This window comes from Lissotriton vulgaris, chromosome 5 (genome assembly GCF_964263255.1).
Source record: "Lissotriton vulgaris chromosome 5, aLisVul1.2, whole genome shotgun sequence".
Lineage (NCBI taxonomy): Eukaryota > Metazoa > Chordata > Amphibia > Caudata > Salamandridae > Lissotriton > Lissotriton vulgaris.
Genome location: NC_141693.1, coordinates 711,879,656 through 711,904,078, shown reverse-complemented (window position 1 = coordinate 711,904,078; position 24,423 = coordinate 711,879,656). Strand labels below are relative to the sequence as shown.

The window sequence follows — 24,423 nt, the reverse complement described above, 5'->3', positions numbered from 1 at the left end:
TTCATCATTAGAATAACAAAAGTAAAATGAACCAATGAAAAGTTTTATTAACAAGTCACATGACCTGTTATGCTTACGTTACGTGCTGCGCGCCGCGCTCTGGATCGTTTCCGGGAAGCTGCGCCTTGCGCACCGGAGCACTTCCGGGTGCGCTAACGCGGCGCGTCATATGACGCATTACGCGACAACGCAGGTCCTGAATATAGTCAAAATGTCTCCACCAACCAGCGGTCGGAATACAACCCCTTTCAGCAGTCCAAAAAGTTCTGTTAAATGACAAGAGAAGGGACAGGCAACAAGAACAATCTGTCAAAGAGGGGAGGGCAAGTTCTTCTCTACCGGGTCACGTTGGGGCTCCACCGGAACTGATCGAATTGGTAGTCTACAGTGTTTCTGGATGTTTCAGATTGAAGCTGGCGTCAGCATGAGAGCACCCAATTCTAAAACAGTAAATGCTTGGATAACAATCAATCAAATGTAGAGGGAAGCAGGCACGACTGGTTACAACGGGGGCAAAGGCTTACGTTACCTACCCTTCACTATCTGCAAAGCGAGAATACTCCTAAAAGAAAAGAGGAGGGGGGGGCAGCGTTCAAAGCACATCAGCGTGCATGAATACGAAAATGTTTTTACCTACCACGTACTTGACATTTTACAGCTTTTGATATTTGCTATTAAAAAAACATTGAAATTCACTGAAAAAACCATAGGTTATAGACCATATATAGTTAGGGATTCGCATTTACAAAACCTTAATTTACTCGCACAAAACCATAGAAATTCGCATATATAGTTAGTTGCAATAACTATATATCGCTCACCCGCAATCCACTGCTGATGATGTCACATATTACATCATTCTTGACATGGTCCGTGACTTCACTGATGACATCTCAAATGACATCACTGATGACAACATCCAGTGACTGTATGTTTCTGTAAAGTTAAAATATGTCTTACATATTGAAGAATGAGTGGATGTATAAGTGTCTGGATGAAGGATTTAGTAGGTGCATGACTGACTGTATGAGAGAATGATTAAATGTGTCTCACTGAGTACATGGGTTAGTGACTAAACTGTCTTAATTTGTGCATCATTATATCTGTTGTTCTGTAAACTGCTGCATGTGTTGATCAGTAGCTATATGAGTAACTATATGGGTTATTGATTGGTTGCCCAAGTATTTGTATGGGAGAGTGAGTGTGTGTGTGGGGGTGGCTGGGAGGTGTGTGACCCTGTGCATAGATGTGTGAGCAGTTGATTCACTATATGTATGGGTTCAAAAGTGCATGTGGAAACAGCTGTATGGGCGGTTGACTGTCTGCATGAGTGTATTGGTGAGTGAATGGATTTCTCAGTGCTACATGTCAAAGTAAGTACATATGTAAAATACAGTACATGTAAGAGTTGACATATATAAATAACTGCATAAGAGCCAGTGAATGTGTGAGTGGCTGTATGGATCATTGTGAACTTGTATCAGGGATTGTATAAGAGAGTAAATATGTGTTAGTATATGTTTGATTAAGTAAGGTGTGTATAACTGTATAGTTGAGGAAATGGATGTGTGATTGATTCTTTGCATGACTGACTAGGTGTGTGAGTAACTCCATGGATGAGTGACAGTCTGTGAGTGTCTGTTTACACTGATTGTATCTAAGGTTATATTAGAGTCTGAAGAGGTTCATCGTATTATCACATGAATGATATCATCAGTGATGTGATCAGTAATGTCAATTGAGATGTTATCAGTGATTTCATCAGTGATGTCATTTGAGATGTCATCAGTGATGTCATCAGTGATGTCACTGACCATGTCATGAATGATGTAATATGTGACATCATCAGCAGTGGATTGCGGGTGCGCGATATATAGTTATTGCAACTAACTATATATGCGAATTTCTATGGTTTTGTGCGAGTAAATTAAGATTTTGTAAATGCGAATCCCTAACTATATATGGTCTATAACCTATGGTTTTTTCAGTGAATATATATATATTTAAGTGTTATAACAATATGTCGCTGTTTGATTGCATTTTCTGGTTATTGCTTACTGCTTTCTATTCTTATTCAAGCATGTGAATGTATGAAAGACACCCTGATACTGGAGAAAAACAAAAGTTACTTACCCGTAAACTGTGGTTTTCCAGTATTGGTGTCTTTCATAGATTCACATGCGACCCACCCTTCCTCCCCTCAGAGGCTCTCTTCTCTTCATGCACTCTATGGTCACCCTTGTGCTACGAAAATGTGAGGGCCTGAGCTTCTGAGGAGAAGGTTCTAGAGGGTGATACAGCCTGATAGGCTGGAATATGGACCAAATAATGACAGTGATATGTTAGTAAAGTGACACTCCCTTAATGCTTTCTATGAGTCAATGCTGTTCTACGGTACTTTGAAGTTTTATGAAAAATGTTATATCTTTATATATATTTTTTAATGTATATATTTTTATTTATATATTTACATATGTATATGTACTATATGTATATATGTTTCTTACTACTATTTTATGTACCGTGGGACTCCCACTTCGATGACAGGGATTTATTCAAGCATGTGAATCTATGAAAGACACCAATACTGGAGAACCACAGTTTACAGGTAAGTAACTTTTGTTCATCCTTTTCTTTAACCCTACATTGTTTGCGCCGCGCGCTGCAGTGTTTTAGATACAGCTGCTGCAGTACAGCTCCTCCGGTGCACATTCAGGGCGCTCTATGTGTCACTTTGTCCTCATTTCATTCCCCCGGGTCTCCCACAGCCCAGTCTCCAGAGAAGATGACAAAAGGGACTGATGTGTGTCAACAGTTCTTGCGATAGGAAGTCACTCTAAGTACATCAACTGTAATTAACCATAAGGAGTGAGTCAAATTTATATCACCCTTTTCATCTTTGCCAGGGTATCTTTCCTTTTTAATATAACAACTTTTGTTTTGTAGCGCTTAAACCAACGGGTCTGTGTTTTAAAGCGCTGTAAATGCAAAAGTCTCAATTTCCCAACGCCGGATAGACGAAGACTCAGTCAGCCTTCTGGAATCCACAGACCCTCTACAGACCACCTCACTTGCTGGGAACTTGCGTTCAACTCGCTGAGCCATCCTGCCGTCCAGGATGAAAGCATTTTCCCTGAGAGTAGTGGAGTGGCGGAGACACATTCTGGGAAGATAACTAACCTGTGGTTTACATAGCGCTTTACCTGCACATCTGAGGCAGGCAGGATCACAGTGTCATAGAAGAGGGGGGGGAAAGACAGAAAGGCAGACACAAAACAACAATCTGCCGCAGGTCCAGACAGACACGCACAGTCATAAGAGACAGAAAGCTTGAACATCAGACACACTACAACAGTCAGAGGCAGGAAACATCAGGCAGTCATGGGACACGCAGGCTGACAAAACAACAATCTGACTCAGTGACCGGCAGAGACAGACAGGGTCACACAGTCAGAGAAAAGACAGGAAGATGGAAAGGCAGACACACAACAGTCAGAGGCAGGCAACCATCAGACAGTCATGGACACACTGACCACTCAAGAACATTGTGACTCGGTGACACAGGCGGGCAGGGTCAAAATGTCATAGAAGAGGCAGGAAGAAAGTTATGGGTTCTCCTAAAAATCAGTTCAGCCTTTTATGTTTACAGGGGTCAGTACATTGAGCGCCATTACAGCTACTAAGCTTAACTATCACCAGATATTTAATATGCAGAAAAATGCTTCAAAGTGTTGTATTAAAAAAGGCACTACAGTAACTGTTTTTATTCCTCTCTAATCCCACTTCACCCACAAAGTATTGGTAATTTAGTGCTTAATTTGTAAATAAAAAAGTGCCAGGGCCGAAGGCATTGCTTACTAGGCCACTGCAGGGGACGCCTTTCCTTTCCGATGTGCCATATAAGTGTTTTTGTGTTTAGGCTGAGTCTCCAGAAACTGTAATGTAGGAACCTTTGAAGCCTCCTGGGCAGGTTGGGGATATCAAAGGGTCATAGCAATGTGGCTGTAATTGTTTTATAACTCGCCAGAAATCAGACACCCTTGTGTTGGTAGCTTCCAAAATGGCTGGTGTTCGACAATTTGTTACTGTTTGAGCCCTGCTGTAACAAGCATTTGCAACGCAACAAGTCTCGCATTTACGCGAGTTTGAGCTAATGGCATTGTAAATGACAATGCCTTTTATTTAGGTTTTGGTTTTTGAAAGATAAATAAAACACATTGTTATTTGCAATGTAAATAGCTCAATCTCGTGTAAATATGAGACCTATTGCATTGCAAATGCAATAGGTCTCGCATTTGCGAGAGATTATGCTATTAGCATTGTAAATGACAATGCCATTTATTTATCTGTTTTCAAAACCAACACATAAATAAAAGGTTTGTCATTAACAATGCCAATAGCTCTAACTTTTGCTAATGCGAGACTTATTGCATTGTAAATGCTTGTTTATTTTTGATGTACCACCCTAAGTGGGAAGGATCTGTCCAGATGTCAGTCCTGTGCTCACTGTGCCAGGAACCACGCTACACCTAACCGATATGCCCCAATCCAAGGAAAACCAGTTTTGGGTTGCCTGATTTCTAGGGTAGGAGAAAATGACTCAGCAGTTCGGTTTGAACTGTTCCTAGTGGAACAGGATCAAAACTTATTTGCATATGGCTGGGTCCAGTCTGAGGTGACATGGTGAGCAAAAAACGATTAGTTGGAAAGTTACCCCACGCAACTTCTAGTGGATAGACAAATTGTAGTTATCCTCCCATCACTTTCTATTGTTTAAGGTGGGGCTAATATACAGCTCTGCTGCGTCACTTCCTATGGCAGTATGAAATCACTGCTGAACCTTATGGCATTACCCACTGGTGCACAGGAAGCATTGCTTTAAACATCCTGTGATTGTGTCCGGCGCCCGGTGAGATTCTAAAGGTGAGGAATCATCTGTTAGATGGAGTACCCACCAGAAAGAGCCTTACAGATGGTAGGTAATTTATTCTTTCATTCTGAACTACTTGTTTTGCCTATGTTTCTGTGCAAAGGGGATAGAAAGTAGGCCTGCTGTGTTAGCCCTGTTTGATACATTTAGTTTAAAAAACACAGAGGAGATACTATGACCCTGCTTATGACTGGCTTAAATTCCCATCCTTGTGCGAGCTAGTAAGATCTTACCTAAGAATCACAATTCCTAGATGTGGCATCTCTATGGTACTCCTGCCTTTACGCTGGACAGATTTCGCAAGTTACAACCTGGAGAGATATTTTACGGTCAAAGGCCTATTGTGAGAATTTTCTGTGATTGATACTAAATACTCTTGTTATGCCAATTTTCTATGTCCAAAACACTGAACAAGAGTTATATATTCACTCGAGGGTTTCAGTGTTTACCAGTGTGACGCATATCTTTCCACATCTATAGCATCGGTTCCCAAGTGGCCTTACTGCTGACATGAACTGTAAACCCCGCAAGAACTCTTTTGTCAACAGACGTAAATTTACTTAAGACACTGATGCACACAACTTTAACAATCTGTGTAGAGATTTGATCAAGAACTTTGAAAAGTGACAGGTACTCAAGCAAAGGCGTATTTGACAGAGGAATTAATGTATATTCTGCAGAGTGAAATGTTAAAATTATTTTTTATGAACAGCTTGTTATTCACCACAGTCGTTCACATCCAGTTCTATGTCCAATTCTTATTTTCCCCTTTTCCTTTTTTTTTTTTTTAACCTTTTCCATTTTTTTTCCTCTGTTAACTTTTGACTAGTTCTCTTTTTGTTTTAGTCTACTGCGTAACCCAACTTTTATACACTTCTTGATTTACCCATGCTGGGCTCCTCACTCCATCGTTTTGCATTCTGGCTTTGTTTTTAATTAATCTAATTAAACTCTCAGGTTTATAACTTTGACTTGGACACTGTTTCAAGAAAACGGTTAGCAGCTACATGATGACAACGTGTCAACCAGCTTCGTAGACATACCCAGTTTCTCTCTGCAATCATACTTTTATTTTGTTGTCATTTCACTTGCCTCATTTATTCTAAAGTGCATTTGTATTTTGTGTATATCTTCACCTCTTAATTTGGTTCTATCCAGGTGCTGCGGACTCTTCTACTCACTCCAGTAGGCGCACATCTTACGAACGAGTCTGTGTGTGAGATCATGCAGTCCTGTTTTCGAATATGTTTTGAAATGAGACTCAGCGGTAAGTTGGCTTCCTTGTTGAAGCAACCTTCCTCTACAGCCTAACCTTGTGCCATGTAAAAATATAGAACAGCAGCAAATTCTCTATTCATTCCTTTTTTACTGGTGTTCTGTGCCTCCACAGTTTTCACCTATTTCTTTTTTTTCCACATTAACCCCATACAAGCACCTGGTGCCTCTTTGCCGTCCATCCACTAAGGGATCAAGTTCAAGTTCAAGAATTTATATAGCGCACTACTCACCCAGAGGGTCTCAAGGCACTTGGGGAGGGGGTTCATTAGTTATCGAATAGCCAGGTTGTAAGATCTTTTCTGAAGGAGATGTGGTTCTGAGTGAGGCGGAGGTGAGTGGGGAGTGAGTTCCAGGTCTTGGCCGCCAAGTAGGAGAAGGATCTACCTGCCATGGTGGATCTTTGGATACGCGGAACTACGGCGAGGCCTTGATTGGAGGATCTTAGTTGGCGGGTGGGTGTGTAGAAGGATAGTCGAGTGTTGAGGCATTCGGGCCCTAGTTTGTAGAGGGCCTTGTGTGCGTGGGTGAGGAGACGGAATGTTATTCTCTTGTTGACGGGAAGCCAGTGGAGGTCTTTCAGGTGGCCGGTAATGTGATCTTGGCGAGGGATGTCCAGAATGAGTCTTGCCGATGCGTTTTGCATGCGTTGGAGTTTTTCTGTAGTTTGGCTGCAATTCCGGCGTAGAGGGTGTTTCCGTAGTCTAGTCGACTCGTAACCAGTGCGTGGGTAACGGTCTTTCTTGTCTCGGTGGGGATCCAATGGAAGATTTTTTTGAGCATACGAAGTACGTTGAAACAGGAGGATGAGACGGCGTTGACTTGTCTGGTCATCGAGAGGGAGGAGTCTAGGATGAAGCCTAGGTTACGTGCGTGGTCTGTGGGTGTGGGTGCTGAGCCCAGATCCGAAGGCCACCATGAGTCGTCCCAGGCAAAGGGGGATGATCCTAGGATGAGCACTATCGTTTTGTCAGAGTTAAGTTTAAGGCGGCTGTTTTTCATCCATATGGCTACTTTCATGCCTGCATGAAGATTGGTTTTGGCGGTGTTGGGGTCTTTGGCGAAAGTGAGTATCAGCTGGGTGTCGTCAGCGTAGGAGATGATGTTAAGGTTGTGTTGACGCGCTATGGAAGCGAGAGGACTCATGTAAACGTTGAAGAGGGTGGGGCCGAGTGATGATCCTTGTGGTACTCCACAAATGACTTCGGTGGCCTCTGATTTGAATGGGGGAAGTTGGACTCTCTGAGTTCTCCCAGCAAGGAACGAGATGATCCAGTCCCAGGCTTTTCCTTTTATGCCGATGTTGTTGAGGCGTTGTATGAGGGTGCTGTGAGACAGTGTCGAAGGCGGCGGAGAGGTCGAGTAGAATGAGGGCCACTGTTTCTCCGTTGTCCAGTAGTGTTCGGATGTCGTCTGTTGCTGCGATGAGGGCGGTTTCGGTGCTGTGTTTGGCTCGAAAGCCGGACTGTGAGGGATCGAGGGAGTTGTTAGATTCGAGGAAGGCGGCGAGTTGGCTATTGACTGCTTTCTCAATGACTTTGGCCGGGAAAGGGAGGAGGGATATGGGGCGGTAGTTCTTAAGTTCAGAGGGGTCTGCTGTGGGTTTCTTCAGGAGGGCGCTGACTTCGGCATGTTTCCAACTTTCCGGGAAGGTAGCAGAATTGAAGGAGCAGTTGATGATATCACGGAGATGGGGTGCGATGATGGAGTCTGCTTTGTTGAAGATGTGGTGGGGACATGGGTCGGTTGGCGAGCCAGAGTGGATGGAATTCATTAGGCGGATGGTGTCTTCAGTAGTGATTGGGTTCCAGGCGCTGAGGTTGTTAGAGGGCGGTTTGGGTTCTGAGGGGGGTGGAGAGGATTGTTTGTTGGAGCTGTTTTCGAAGCTGTTATGTATGTCGGTAATTTTGTTATAGAAGAAGGAGGATAATGAGTCGCAGAGGTCTTGGGAGGGAGTGATGTCGTTTGAGGCTGCGGTGGGGTTGGTGAAGTTCGAGGCATGTGGGCTGCTGAATTCATATCTGTGCATAGATCGCCACCTAGTGTTGGGTCCGGATGATTGCACATTGTTGTCCTGGAAGAGTCTTCGAAGTATCACGAGATAGGTGGCTCCTCCCCTGGACTACAGTGCGCATGGGCATCGCCTCCATCCCCAGATTGTTTTTTTCCGCCATTGGGTTCGGATGTGTTTCGGTTCCCTCTGTCAGAACCGATAGTTGTTCAACTTCTACTCGAGACCAAAAGGTCTTTAGGCTGGGCGTCGGTATAGTTGCGTACGGGTTTCTTTCTGACTCTCAGCTCCGATCTCTTGCTGCCCTTCCACGTGCTTTCGGCGCGGTCGGGCCTGTACTACACTCTTGCTATGGAGTGAACTCCGTTTAAGAAGTGCCCGTTGTGTCACTCTAAATACTCGCACCTCGACGTGCACCCGGTGTGCAATACCTGCTTGTCGCCGGATCACCGCGAGGACACCTGCATGGCGTGTTCGAAATTCAGGAGCAAGAAGACTTTAAAGATTCGTCGGGCCAATAGGCTCCAGGCTAGGTTATCGGCCACGGCGCCCCCGCCTGACAACATTTTCCAAGAATATGTCGAGGGAGAAGACGACGTGCAAGGTTCGGACTCTAATCCCGCATCCGAGGGAGAGGCCTACGACGCGGGTGAGGAGAACTTTGACGAAGTCACCGACGAGGTAGGGGACGACGAACAAACTTTTACCACGATGGGAGATAGCTCGGAGGAAGAGCATCCCCAACCTGACTCAGGGGTTGTTCCCCTTCATACGACCCAGGTCGAGGGATCGCCTTCGGGCCTTACCCAAGATCTAACTATGAGTCCTACGTCCCCGCCTCCGGGCCCGGTCACGGACACTTATGAACCATCACTTACGTCGAAGAAAACGAAAGTGAAGCCAACTGGTCACGCATCCTCGGATGCAAAACCGAAAGTGAAAGTGGCGCAGGTGAAGAAGGTTCTGGAGGTGTCAACTTCCAAGAAAACCAAAATGGCCGACTTGAAGAGCCACGCCAAAATGGCCGACCCGAAGCCCTCGGGGTCGGCGCCGAAGGCGAAGTCCTCCGACGCGGCTGCGTCGGCGCCGAAAGGGGTCGCGGACCCGAAGACTGCTTCGAAGAAGCGTCAGGGCGACGACGCGCATAGGCAGGGGGCGTCGGCCCCGAAGACGGTGCCTGCCGGCGCACAGGCTCTCGAAGATGAGGGGTCGCTCGAACCGGCCCAGCCCTCTCCGGCCTGGACAAAGAAGGTAGCGGAATCCTTGCAGCGGATTCGAAAGGCCAGTGTGGTTCCCGCACAGGACACCAGTGCGCCTAAGCCGACGCCTAAGCCTGCGAGGGAGCAAACGCCTATCCGTTTCACCCTGCCGCCCAAGTCGGCGCCGAAGGCCTTCGCACCGAAACAGGGCGGACCCTCGATGGAGGTGTTAACGCCGAAGGCTGCCTTGGCGGTGTCGAAGCTGCGTCTCCAGCCGCTTGCGGAAGAGGAACGTCGTGCGGTAATAATCGACGCCAACACCGGAAAGCTGTCGCTCCTCAAACGGAAGATCACGACGGAGCCGACGTTGGAACCCTTTAAGATTCCTCTCAAAAACAAAAGGGACTCCGAGGACTCTCCGGCTTTGGTGGAACCTGTGTCCCCGCAAACCCTAGGACACTCGCCGACGCATTCCGCTGCAGCCGATGCGGACGAGGAAGGTGACGAGTACAACTATCCGGCGTACTCGGATCCGGAGGAGGAGCACGTACCGTGGTCCGCCGGAGGCGACACGGAGGACCCGCAGTCGGCTCAGGACACTCAACTCTTCGCGGCCAAGACGACCCCGTTTGAGGACTCGGCTGCCTTCAATGCTCTGATAGAGAGAGCTGCTGCTAACCATGACGTCGAGCTGCACTCGGACCCCGTGGATGTGGACTTCTTGTTCGACACCTTCTCGGTAGCCGAAAAGTCTGTCAAAACACTACCGATGCTTAAGGGAGTGCTGAAACATGCAACAGAGGTTTTCAAGGAGCCCACCCGAGCGCGTGTGGTCAACCCTCGCATCGACAGGAAATATAAGGCAGCGCCCACGGATCCTACATATATCAAGGGACACTTGCCATTGGACTCCTTGGTTGTTTCCAACGCTCGGAAGAGGGCGAACTCTCAAACTACTGGTGACGCTCCTCCCCCGGACAAAGAGTCCAAGATCTTTGAGGCCTCAGGCAAACGAATTGCTGCACAGGCAGCTAATATCTGGAGAATATCTAACACCCAAGCATTACTTGCACGTTATGATAGGGCCCATTATGACACATTAGAGGCCATACTGCAACACTTGCCTGACCAATACAAGGAGGCGGGGGAGATGCTCATTCAGGAGGGTAAACTCATTACGAATGCATTCATCAAATGTGCACTGGATGTGGCAGACACAGCCTCCAGGGCTATCAATACCAGTGTGCTGCTTCGACGCCATGCCTGGCTTAGAATTTCGGGGTTCAAACCCGACATCCAAACTACGATCCTCAATCAAACAGTGAATCCTGACCACCTGTTTGGCCCTGAGGTGGATGCCACACTGGAGAAAATGAAAAAAGATACGGAAACTGCCAAGTCTATGGGGGCTCTACAAAGTCAGCAGTTTAGGAGTGGTTCCTTTCGCCGCTCAAACTCCAGAGGCACCTCGAGGGGACAGGCGTCCCAGTCAACCCAATATTACAAAAGTAACACCCAAGCCTCGTATAACAACAAGGGTCGAGGTGGTTACAGAGGCAATAATGTCAAGGGCAGGGGACGTGGAAACAATAGTTCCAGGTCCACCACCACCAACAAACAGTGACGTCTTGTCACTGCCCCCCGACCATGCAACACCGGTCGGGGGGAGACTCCAGCAGTTCCTGCCGGCGTGGAAAACCATCACCACGGACAGGTGGGTGAGGTCTATTATCCAGTACGGGTACTGTCTAGAGCTTACGTCCATTCCACCGGACATACCCCCAAGGAGCCGTCCTATGTCAGGCGAGCACTTGACCTTGTTGCAGCAAGAAGTTCTAGTCATGCTGCAAAAAGGGGCGATAGAGCTCGTTCCATTGCAAGAGCGGGGAACAGGGGTTTACTCCCTGTATTTTCTGATTTCCAAGAAGGACGGATCCCTCAGGCCGATCCTGGACCTCAGGCCCCTGAACTGATACATCCTCTCGGAGCACTTCCATATGCTCACGTTGCAGCAGGTGCTTCCCCTGCTTCAACAGGGGGACTTCCTGGCTACGCTGGATCTGAAAGATGCCTATTTTCATATCCCCCTGCATCCTTCCCACAGGAAGTATCTCAGATTCACGATCTTAGACCAGCATTACCAGTTCAAGGTTCTGCCGTTCGGGGTCACCACGGCACCGAGAGTGTTTACCAAGTGCCTAGCGACTGTGGCAGCGCATCTCCGTCGCCAGCACGTCCACGTCTTTCCCTACCTGGACGACTGGCTCATTCAAGCAAGGACAGAACAGCAGTGCGTCGACCACGTGTCACGCACCATTCATCTCCTGCACGATCTGGGATTCTCTCTGAACTACCCAAAGTCCCATCTCCAGCCCGCCCACGTGCGACAGTACCTGGGCGCGACAATCAACACTCTGGCAGCCACCGCGCAGCCAAATTCAGTGAGAATCGCCAGTATCCAGGCGCTGATCCAACGATTCAGACCCCAACACTCGCTTCCAGCGAAGGTGTTCATGCAGTTGATAGGCATGATGGCCTCCTGCATCTCCATTGTCCCGCACGCGAGACTACATATGCGTCCGCTTCAGGAGTGCCTTGCACGTCAGTGGACTCAGGCTCATGGGCAACTGACAGACCTAGTGTTGGTGAGCGGTCGGGCATACAACTCTCTGCATTGGTGGAATCCACACAACCTTTGCAAGGGCCGACCATTCCAAGAGCCTGTCCCACAGATTATCCTGACGACGGACGCCTCTCTCCAGGGATGGGGAGCGCATGTACTCCAGTACACAGTGCAGGGACTATGGACACTACAGCAAAGGAAGATGCACATCAATGTGTTGGAACTGATGGCAATCTTCATGGCCTTGAAGGCGTTCAAAGTACATCTGTGCAACAAAGTCGTGTTGATCCGGACGGACAACATGACGGCCATGTACTACATTCAGAAGCAGGGAGGCACACACTCTCCACAGCTGTCTCATCTGGCTCAGAGCATGTGGAAGTGGGCCATTCAGAGGAACATCTTCCTCATGGCAGAGCATCTCCCGGGCAAGGACAATCAAATGGCGGATCTGCTCAGCAGGCACAGCCATCAGATGCACGAGTGGGAGATACATCCATCAGTACTCCAACCGTACTTCCAAAGGTGGGGTCATCCAGAGATAGACCTGTTCGCCACAAAGGGGAACGCAAAATGCCAAAGCTTCGCCGCCAGATTCCCACACCCCCAGTCACAGGGCAATGCGATGTGGATGAACTGGTCAGGCAGATTTGCGTACGCTTTTCCCCCAGCACCTCTGATACCGCTGGTGGCACGCAAGCTCAGGCAGCACTCGATGACTCTCATCCTGGTTGCTCCAACGTGGGCTCGCCAACCATGGTACACCACGTTTCTAGAACTGTCCGTGGTGCCGCATCAAAGGCTTCATCTCACTCCCAGCCTTCTGACGCAGAGCCATGGCGACATTCAGCACCCAGATCCGCAACAGCTCAACCTGGCGATCTGGCTCCTGATGTCCTAGAGTTTGGCTACCTCAATCTTCCTCCCGATTGCATGAACATCATTCGGGAGGCAAGGAAGCCCACTACCAGAGCTTGTTATGCGGCTAAATGGAAGAGGTTTGTCATCTACTGTGCTAACCACAATATTGACCCTCTAGATGCTTCCATTCAAAACATCATTTGCTATCTTTTCCACCTGTATCAATGCAATCTGGCATACTCTTCCATCCGCATTCACCTGTCTGCTATGGCAGCATACCTCCAGAATAGGCAACACCTGTCACTCTTCAAGGTCCCTGCTATCAAGGCCTTTCTGGAAGGACTCAAAAGGGTCATTCCACCAAGGACCCCACCAGCTCCAGAATGGAACCTCAATGTGGTTCTTACGAGGCTGATGGGTCCTCCCTTTGAGCCACTGCACTCTTGTGAGCTTCAGTTTCTGACTTGGAAGGTTGCGTTCTTAGTAGCAATTACATCGCTACGGAGGGTTAGCGAGCTGCAGGCGCTCACCATCCAAGAACCTTTCTTCCAGGTACATGCTAACAGGGTGGTGCTCCGCACTAACCCTAAATTCCTACCCAAAGTGGTATCCCACTTCCACTTAAACCAGACAATTGAATTGCCGGTGTTTTTCCAAAACCCGGAGACGCTGGCGGAGCGCATGCTCCACACCCTTGATGTTAAGAGGGCCTTGATGTATTATGTAGACAGAACAAAAGATTTTCGCAAAACCAAGCAGCTTTTTGTTGCTTTTGCCACACACCACAAGGGAAACGCTATCTCAAAAGCAGGGATTGCTAGGTGGATAGTAAAATGCATTCAGATCTGTTACGCTAAAGCTAAACGCACCCTCACTATCCCACCGAGGGCCCTCTCCACCAGGAAGCTGGGGGCCTCTATGGCTTTCCTAGGTAACATTCCCTTAGAAGATATCTGTAGAGCAGCCACATGGTCTACCACACATACTTTCACTAAGCACTACTGTGTAGACGTGCATTCCAAACAGCAGGCAGCTGTTGGTCAAGCTGTTCTAAAAACACTTTTTCAGACCGCTGCAGCTGGCACGGGCGGCCGCCGATAATGGAGGGACTGCTATGTATTCTATGCACAGATATGAATTCAGCAGCCCACATGCCTCGAACTGCAAATGCTACTTACCAGTATGCATCTGTTCTTGGCATGTAGGGCTGCTGACATTCATATCGCCCACCCTCCTCCCCGGCGCCTGTAGCAGCTGCAGTATTCATTCATATATATACATATGCTCATAGCATGGTCATCACTCACATTCTTCACTCCATCTCTGCCAATGGCTAAAAACAATCTGGGGATGGAGGCGATGCCCATGCGCACTGTAGTCCAGGGGAGGAGCCACCTATCTCGTGATACTTCGAAGACTCTTCCAGGACAACAATGTGCAATTATCCGGACCCAACACTAGGTGGCGATCTATGCACAGATATGAATGTCAGCAGCCCTACATGCCAAGAACAGATGCATACTGGTAAGTAGCATTTGCATTCTTTGACGATGTTGAATAGTTCCTTGCTGTTATGGGCGTTGTTGTCGAGTCGATTCTTAAATGCTGATTTCTTGGTGGCTCGAATCAGCTGGTGGTGTTTGCGGGTGGCTGCCTTGAAGGTGGTCATGTTGTCGGTGGTTGGGTTTTTTCTCCATGTTTTCTCGAGAGTTCGGCATAGCTTCTTGGATTTCTTAAGGTCATCGTTGAACCAGGGGGCCATTATGCTGTTTTGTTTGGTGTGATGGTTTTTCAAGGGTGCTAATTCGTCAGCGCTGTGAGTGATCCATTGTTTGAATTTGATGGCAGCTTGGTTTGGGTCCGATGAGAGGGTGGGTGGGTTTTGGTTGAGCGATGTGAGGAGTTGGTCGGTGGTGATTTTGTTCCATTTTCTTCGAGGGATAGGTTGTGGGGGGTTGTGGATCCAGGTGGTTTTGTAGCTGAAGTGAACACAACAATGGTCCGTCCAATGGAGAGCTGTGGTGCGATCGAAGGAGATGTGTTTGCTGGAGGTGAAGATTGGGTCGAGCGCATGTCGGGCTACATGGGTGGGGGTGTCAACAAGTTGTTTGAGGCCGAGATTGGCCAGGTTGTCAAGAAGGGTGGTGATGTTGCTGTCTTTTTTCTTTTCCAGGTGGAAGTTGAGGTCTCCTAGTAGAATGTAGTTCCCGGAGGCGACGGCATGTGGACTGATGAAGTCAGTGATGTCTTCGCTGAATTGTTTACGGGTTCCTGAAGGCCTGTAGATGAGGGTGCCTCTGAGTGTGGTCCTAGGGTCGGTGTGGATCTGGAAGTGGAGGTGTTCGGCGGTTGTAAGGTTATCGTCGGAGCTGGTCGTGATTTTGATGGTGCTCTTGTGGACGATGGCGATGCCTCCTCCTGTTTGGACGGTGCGGTCTTTTCGAATGATCTTGTAATTGTCCGGGATGGCATTGGCGATGTGGGGTGTTGATGATGCGTTCATCCATGTTTCGGTAAGGAAGGCGACGTCCGGTGATGTAGTGTTGAGTAGATCCCAGAGTTCAGTGGCGTGTCTGTGGACCGAGCGGGTGTTCAGCAGGATGCACTTCAGGTGGTTAGAGTCGGAGCTGTATTTGGGGTTAGTAGATGTGTTATGGGTCTTGACGCTGGTAAATTTGCAGGAGTGGCAGGCGAAGGGACCGTGGGTACGTCCCGGGGCAGCTTCGTAGCATTGTAGCATTGAGCTGCTGTTGTTTTAACATTTTTACCATAATCTTATATAAATTAGACTTGTTCTGAACAGTTTGAGAGGAGCCACTTGATACCACACACATCATAATGACACCTATCTTATTTGTTTTGTCTTTGCAGAGTTATTGAGAAAATCTGCTGAGCACACACTGGTTGACATGGTGCAACTGCTCTTCTCAAGGTAAATCTTTCATGTGAGTGCCCCAGTCTTGCTTACACTGCCTGTTAGGAATTTCATATTCTGCTCTTCTACTGAGTCCACAAGCAAAGTTTCTTTGACAATTGTAAAAAAAAAAATGAAGGTTATTGTTATCAAGTTGGTGTTGCTATATGCACTGACATCTATGAAAAAGACTTTTGTGCCAAGTACAGCAGTATTCTTTTAACGGGATGGTGAGTCCTCAAAGCCACCAATAGTTCCAAATGTATGCCATACCCACCCAGATATGGGGAATAGTCACCAGTGAATATCTTGATTGTCCATACTAAATGCCACTGTTTGCGCTTTTTTTATACAATGTGTAAATATGGCCCTGCTTCTGACAGGAAGTGTTGTTATTAATAAATAGAACTGATGATAAATGTGCCTTGTAAGCCTAAATTCCTAAAAAAAAGTAGTAAAAAAAGATCTGCCTGTGATTACACTCACATAAAGTACCTCTGCTCTCTGCAGTTCTACTTTATAAACATCATTGAATTATTCGTACCATTACTGAATAGTTGGGGCTCTGCAGTCTTTCATTTTCTTTGGGATGAATAGGCCAGCAATCAGCATTGCATAAAAAAACAATTAATGAATATGCAGCTGCACAATAACTGGATCCGGTATGAACTGTGAATTAATATATTTCACTTTGTTTTATGGATGATGGTTATCAAAACTAATCAAAATATTCAGCTCAATAGTTGTTGCTAAAGAGTAACTGAAAAGCAAGAATGATTACGACAGTTATCCTTTCATTCTTTTAGAATTATGTACATGAATTTTTAACAAGTCTACAAATAATTCACACTATGTTCGAGGCATGTGGGCTGCTGAATTCATATCTGTGCATAGATCGCCACCTAGTGTTGGGTCCGGATGATTGCACATTGTTGCCCTGGAAGAGTCTTCGAAGTATCACGAGATAGGTGGCTCCTCCCCTGGACTACAGTGCGCATGGGCATCGCCTCCATCCCCAGATTGTTTTTTTCCGCCATTGGGTTCGGATGTGTTTCGGTTCCCTCTGTCGGAACCGATAGTTGTTCAACTTCTAATCGAGACCAAAAGGTCTCTAGGCTGGGCGTCGGTATAGTTGCGTACGAGTTTCTTTTCTGACTCTCAGCTCCGATCTCTTGCTGCCCTTCCACGTGCTTTCGGCGCGGACGGGCCTACACTTTTGCTATGGAGCGAACTCCGTTTAAGAAGTGCCCGGTGTGTAACTCAAAATATTCACACCTCGACGTGCACCCTGTGTGCAATACATGCTTGTCACCGGATCACCACGAAGACAGCTGCATGGCGTGTTCGAAATTCCGGTGCAAGAAGACTTTGAAGATTCGTCGGGCCCATAGGCTCCAGGCTAAGTTATCGACTGCGGCGCCCCCACCAGACGACATATTCCAGGAATCTGTCGAGGGAGAAGACGACGGGCAAGGTTCGGGCTCTAGTCCCGCGTCCGAAGGGGGAGACCTACGACGCGGGTGAGGAGAACTTTGACGAAGTCACCGACGAGGTAGGGGACGACGATCAGGCTTTTGCCACTATGGGAGATAGCTCGGAGGAGGAGCATCCCCAACCAGACTCGGGGGTTATTCCCCTTCATACGGCCCAGGTTGAGGGATCGCCTTCAGGCCTTACCCAAGATCTAATTATGAGTCCTACGTCCCCGCCTCCGGGCCCGGTCACGGACATTTATGAGACGCCACTTACGTTGAAGAAAACGAAAGTGAAGCCAACTGGTCACGCACCCTCGGATGCGAAACCGAAAGTGAAAGTTGCGCTGGTGAAGAAGGTTCTGGAGGCGTCAACTTCCAAGAAAATCAAAATGGCCGACTCGAAGAGCCAGGCCAAGATGGCCGACCCGAAGCCCTCGGGGTCGGTGCCGAAGGCGAAATCGTCCGACGCGGCTGCGTCGGCTCCGAAAGGGGTTGTGGACCCGAAGACGGCTCCGAAGAAGCGTCAGGGCGACGACGCACATAGACATGGGGCGTCGGCCCTGAAGAAGGTGCCTGCGGGTGATCAGGCTCTCGATGCTGAGAAGTCGCTCGAGCCGGTCAAGCCCTCTCAGGCCTTGACGAAGAAGGTGGCGGAATCCCTGCAGCGGATACGAAAGGACAGTGTGGTTCCCGCTTCGGGCGCTGTGACGCCTAAGCTCACGCCTAAGCCTGCGAAGGAGCAAACGCCTATCCGTTTCACCTTTCCTCCCAAGTGGGCACCGAAGGCCTTCGCGCCAAAACGGGGCGGACCCTCGAAGGAGGTATTGGCACCGAAAGCTGCCTTGGTGGTGTCGAAGCTTCGGCTCCAACCGCTTGCTGAAGAGGAACGTCGTGAGGTAATCATCGACGCCAACACCGGGAAACTGTCTCTCCTCAAGAGGAAGATCACGACGGAGCCGGCGTTGGAACATTTTAAGATCCCTCTCAAAAACAAAAGGGACTCTGCGGACTCTTCGGCGCTGGTGGAACCTGTGTCCCCACAAGCCCTAGGACACTCGCCAACGCATTCCGCCGCAGGCGATGCGGACGAGGAAGACGCCGAGTACAACTATCCGGCGTACTCGGATCCGGAGGAGGAGCACGAACCTTGGTCAGCCGGAGGCGACCCAGAGGACCCGCAGTCGGGCCAGGACGCGCAACTTTTTGCGGCGAATACGTCCCCGACTGAGGACTCAGCGGCCTTTAACGCTCTGACCGAGAGAGCTGCGGCTAACCACGACGTCGAGCTGCACTCGGACCCCGTGGATGTGGACTTCTTGTTTGACACTTTCTCTGTAGCTGAAAAGTCAGTCAAGACGCTGCCGATGCTTAAAGGGGTGCTTAAACATGCAACGGAGGTCTTCAAGGAGCCCACCCGGGCGCGTGTGGTCAACCCTCGCATCGACAGGAAATATAAGGCAGCGCCCACGGATCCTACATATATCAAGGGACACTTGCCATTGGACTCCTTGGTTGTTTCCAACGCTCGGAAGAGGGCGAACTCTCAAACTACTGGTGACGCTCCTCCCCCAGACAAAGAGTCCAAGATCTTTGAGGCCTCAGGCAAACGGATTGCTGCACAGGCAGCTAATATCTGGAGAATATCTAACACACAAGCCCTACTTGCACGTTATGATAGGGCCCATTATGACACCTTAGAGGCCATACTGCAACACTTTCCTGACCAATACAAGGAGGCAGGAGAGATGCTGATTCAGGAAGGAAAACTCATTACGAATGCATCCATCAAATGTGCACTGGATGTGGCAGAAACAGCCTCCAGTGCTATCAATACCAGTGTGTTGCTTAGACGCCATGCCTGGCTTAGAATTTCAGGGTTCAAACCCGACATCCAAACTACAATACTGAATCAAACAGTGAATCCTGACCACCTGTTTGGCCCTGAGGTGGATGCCACCCTGGAGAAAATGAAAAAAGATACGGAAACTGCCAAGTCTATGGGGGCTTTACAAAGTCAGCAGTTTCGGAGTGGTTCCTTTCGCCGCTCAACTTCCAGAGGCACCTCAAGGGGACAGGCATCCCAGTCCACACAATATTACAAGAGTAACACCCAAACCTCGTACAACAACAAGGGTAGAGGTGGTTACATAGGCAATAACGTCAAAGGCAGGGGACGTGGAAACAATAGCTCCAGGTCCACCACCACCAACAAACAGTGACGTCTTGTCACTGCCCCCCGACCATACAACACCGGTCGGGGGGAGACTCCAGCAGTTCCTGCCGGCGTGGAAGTCCATCACCACGGACAGGTGGGTGAGGTCTCTTATCCAGTACGGGTACTGTCTAGAGCTTACTTCCATTCCACCGGACATACCCCCAAGGAGCCGTCCTATGTCAGGCGAGCACTTGACCTTGTTGCAGCAAGAAGTTCTAGTCATGCTGCAAAAAGGGGCGATAGAGCTTGTTCCATTGCAAGAGCGGGGAACAGGGGTTTACTCCCTGTATTTTCTGATTCCCAAAAAGGACGGATCCCTCAGGCCAATCCTGGACCTCAGGCCCCTAAACTGGTACATCCTCTCGGAGCACTTCCATATGCTCACGTTGCAGCAGGTGCTTCCCCTGCTTCAGCATGGGGACTTCCTGGCTACGCTGGATCTGAAAGATGCCTATTTTCATATCCCCCTGCATCCTTCCCACAGGAAGTATCTCAGATTCACAATTTTAGACCAGCATTACCAGTTCAGGGTTCTGCCGTTCGGGGTCACCACGGCACCAAGGGTATTTACAAAGTGCCTAGCAACTGTGGCGGCGCATCTCCGTCGCCAGAACGTCCACGTCTTTCCCTACCTGGACGACTGGCTCATTCAGGCAAGGACAGAACGACAGTGCGTCGACCATGTGTCGCGCACCATTCATCTCCTGCACGATCTGGGATTCTCTCTGAACTATCCAAAGTCCCATCTCCAGCCCGCCCACGTGCGACAGTATCTGGGCGCGACAATAAACACTCTGGCAGCCACTGCGCAGCCAAATTCAGTGAGAATCGCCAGTATCCAGGCGGTGATCCAGCGGTTCAGACCTCAACACTCGCTTCCAGCGAAGGTGTTCATGCAGTTGATAGGCATGATGGCCTCCTGCATCTCCATTGTCCCGCACGCGAGACTACATATGCGTCCGCTTCAGGAGTGCCTTGCACGTCAGTGGACTCAGGCTCATGGGCAACTGACAGACCTAGTGTTGGTGAGCGGTCGGGCATACAACTCTCTGCATTGGTGGAACCCACACAACCTTTGCAAGGGCCGACCATTCCAAGAGCCTGTGCCACAGATTATCCTGACGACGGACGCCTCTCTCCAGGGATGGGGAGCGCATGTACTCCAGTACACGGTGCAGGGACTCTGGACACTACAGCAAAGGAAGATGCACATCAATGTGTTGGAACTGATGGCGATCTTCATGGCCTTGAAGGCGTTCAAAGTACATCTGTGCAACAAGGTCGTGTTGATCCGGACGGACAACATGACAGCCATGTACTACATTCAGAAGCAGGGAGGCACACACTCTCCACAGCTGTCTCATCTGGCTCAGAGCATGTGGAAGTGGGCCATTCAGAGGAACATCTTCCTCATGGCAGAGCATCTCCCGGGCAAGGACAATCAGATGGCGGATCTGCTCAGCAGGCACAGCCATCAAATGCACGAGTGGGAGATACATCCATCAGTACTCCAACCGTACTTCCAAAGGTGGGGTCATCCAGAGATAGACCTGTTCGCCACAAAGGAGAACGCAAAATGCCAAAGCTTCGCCGCCAGGTTCCCACACCCGCAATCACAGGGCAATGCGATGTGGATGAACTGGTCAGGCAGATTTGCGTACGCTTTTCCCCCAGCACCTCTGATACCGCTGGTGGCACGCAAGCTCAGGCAGCACTCGATGACTCTCATCCTGGTTGCTCCGACGTGGGCTCGCCAACCATGGTACACCACGTTTCTAGAACTGTCCGTGGTGCCGCATCAAAGGCTTCATCTCACACCCAGCCTTCTGACGCAGAGCCATGGCGACATTCAGCACCCAGATCCGCAACAGCTCAACCTGGCGATCTGGCTCCTGAAGTCCTAGAGTTTGGCTACCTCAATCTTCCTCCCGATTGCATGAACATCATTCGGGAGGCAAGGAAGCCCACTACTAGAGCTTGTTATGCGGCTAAATGGAAGAGGTTTGTCATCTACTGTGCTAACCACAATATTGACCCCCTAGATGCTTCCATTCAAAACATCATTTGTTACCTTTTCCACCTGTATCAATGCAATCTAGCGTATTCTTCCATCCGCATTCACCTGTCTGCTATGGCAGCATACCTCCAGAATAGGCAACACCTGTCACTCTTTAAGGTCCCTGCTATCAAGGCCTTTCTGGAAGGACTCAAAAGGGTCATTCCACCAAGGACCCCACCAGCTCCAGAATGGAACCTCAATGTGGTTCTTACGAGGCTGATGGGTCCTCCCTTTGAGCCACTGCACTCTTGTGAGCTTCAGTTTCTGACTTGGAAGGTTACGTTCTTAGTAGCAATTACATCGCTACGGAGGGTTAGCGAGCTGCAGGCGCTCACCATCCAAGAACCTTTCTTCCAGGTACATGCTAACAGGGTGGTGCTCCGCACTAACCCTAAATTCCTACCCAAAGTGGTATCACAATTCCACATAAACCAGACAATTGAATTGCCGGTGTTTTTCCAAAACCCAGAGACGCTGGCGGAGCGCATGCTCCACACCCTTGATGTTAAGAAGGCCTTGATGTACTATGTAGACAGGACAAAAGATTTTCGCAAAACAAAGCAGCTTTTTGTTGCTTTTGCCACACACCACAAGGGAAACGCTATCTCCAAAGCGGGGATCGCTAGGTGGATAGTAAAGTGCATTCAAATCTGTTACGCTAAAGCTAAGCGCACTCTCACTATCCCACCGAGGGCCCACTCCACCAGGAAGTTGGGGGCCTCTATGGCTTTCCTAGGTAACATTCCCTTAGAAGATATCTGTAGAGCAGCCACATGGTCTACCACACATACTTTCACTAAACACTACTGTGTAGACGTGCATTCCAAACAGCAGGCAGCTGTTGGTCAGGCTGTTCTAAAAACACTTTTTCAGACTGCTGCAGCTGGCACGGGCGGCCGCCGCTAATGGAGGGACTGCTATGTATTCTATGCACAGATATGAATTCAGCAGCCCACATGCCTCGAACTGCAAATGCTACTTACCAGTATGCATCTGTTCTTGGCATGTAGGGCTGCTGACATTCATATCGCCCACCCTCCTCCCCGGCGCCTGTAGCAGCTGCAGTATTCATTCATATATATACATATGCTCATAGCATGGTCATCACTCACATTCTTCACTCCATCTCTGCCAATGGCTAAAAACAATCTGGGGATGGAGGCGATGCCCATGCGCACTGTAGTCCAGGGGAGGAGCCACCTATCTCGTGATACTTCGAAGACTCTTCCAGGACAACAATGTGCAATCATCCGGACCCAACACTAGGTGGCGATCTATGCACAGATATGAATGTCAGCAGCCCTACATGCCAAGAACAGATGCATACTGGTAAGTAGCATTTGCAATATTGTTTTTGTTAGGTGGCTGTTTTTTTTGTATTAAAACAATTCTTTATTACTTTATTATAATTTTTTAACAGTTTAATCCCCCCCCCCCAATAAAATACCCCCCCATACAGGCCACATTGGTTACTAAACGCGTACATCATCTTAATGTTATCCCTAATGTTATCCCAAACAGAGTTTTCTCCAAGGCCACACTGCCACCCCCCTTTTTTAAAATAAGATCCCTGACTTGTAGATATTTATAAAAATCTTGAGATTCTAACCCAAATTTAGTTTTTAAGGATTCGAATGAACGGAAGCCCGTTAAATCATACAGCGAGCCGAATTGTGAAATTCCCAATCTGACCCATCTCATCATACAGGGATCAGTAAAAATCTCCCTGAGATTAGTATTTCTATCTAGAGTAGTACAATAGGAGAACCTACCGAGCCCCAAGAGTTTTCGGACGTGTTTCCAGATGGTATAAATACCTTTAAGTGTTTTAAAGCGCACTTTTTTTAAAATGGCAATCATATGTTAACCTCCACAGATGGTCACTTGCCTCATTGCCAAGAATAAGTTCCTGTGGGGTTGGGACAGACCAGTCTGGATTAGACTCCTGCTTGGGGGTAAAGAGCACTCTACTATATTTGAGAATAGTAGCCCACCAATAAATTTTAAAGTTGGGCAACGCCAGACCACCTCTTTCCCTTGGTAAGGTGATGAATCTTTGGGCTCTACGTGTTCTTCCATATCCCCAGATAAAACGAGTAAAGATGTTATCTATAGCTTTAAAAATCAATGGGTCGAAGTTTATACAAATTGTGCGAAAAAAGTACAAAAATTTAGGAACAAATAGCATTTTAATAAGATTACATCTTCCGATAATCGTTGGATGTAAATTATGCAAACTGATTAAACTTTTTTCTGTCTGTTTTAAAAGTGGATTCAAATTCAGGCTCACTAAATTATTTAAATTTGAGGTGATATTGACGCCGAGATATAGTGCATTATCTACAACCCTTTCGTCAGAGTAGTTAATTTGGCTATTAATTATAATCTGGGTTTTGGTTTAGTTCAATTTATACCCTGATATCTCACCGATCCTTTTTGCTTCTTCTTCCATTAGCTTAACTGCCTCCCTTGGATCGGCTGTAACAATTGCAATATCGTCTGCAAAAGCCAAGGTCTTAGTTTCACCATTGGCTGTCTTCATGGGTAGTATAGATTGGTTTGTTTCTAGCCTCAAAATAAATGGATCTTTAAAAATAGCAAACAGTAGAGGGGAGCAGGGACAACCCTGCCTTGTACCTCTAGTCTCTTTGATGGTATCGGATATGTCCCCATTAACCATGACCACTGCTTCAGGAGTGGCATACATCGTCCGAACAGCTTTGATGAAATGGTCCCTGATCCCACTTTTTGACATGGCTGTCCATAGGTACTACTTTAACAAGAAGAGAGGTAGGGAGAGTAGTATGACACTCTTGTTCCCCGGTTAATTATCAATAAACAAAAAAAGAGTGTCTTAAGAA

The 24,423-nt window shown here is 48.2% G+C and overlaps 1 protein-coding gene across 6 annotated transcripts in view; it reads left to right on the top strand.

Annotated features, from left to right (window-relative positions):
* The window catches only part of GBF1 (golgi brefeldin A resistant guanine nucleotide exchange factor 1), a 2,509,897-nt gene that overhangs the window by 226,623 nt on the left and 2,258,851 nt on the right, over positions 1-24,423 (top strand). For all 6 annotated transcript variants that reach the window (XM_086922141.1, XM_086922138.1, XM_086922142.1 and 3 more), the window contains exons 6-7: positions 6,089-6,197; positions 15,771-15,831. In XM_086922141.1, the coding sequence (XP_086778267.1) occupies positions 6,089-6,197; positions 15,771-15,831 (170 nt within the window). The remainder of the gene's footprint in view (positions 1-6,088; positions 6,198-15,770; positions 15,832-24,423) is intronic.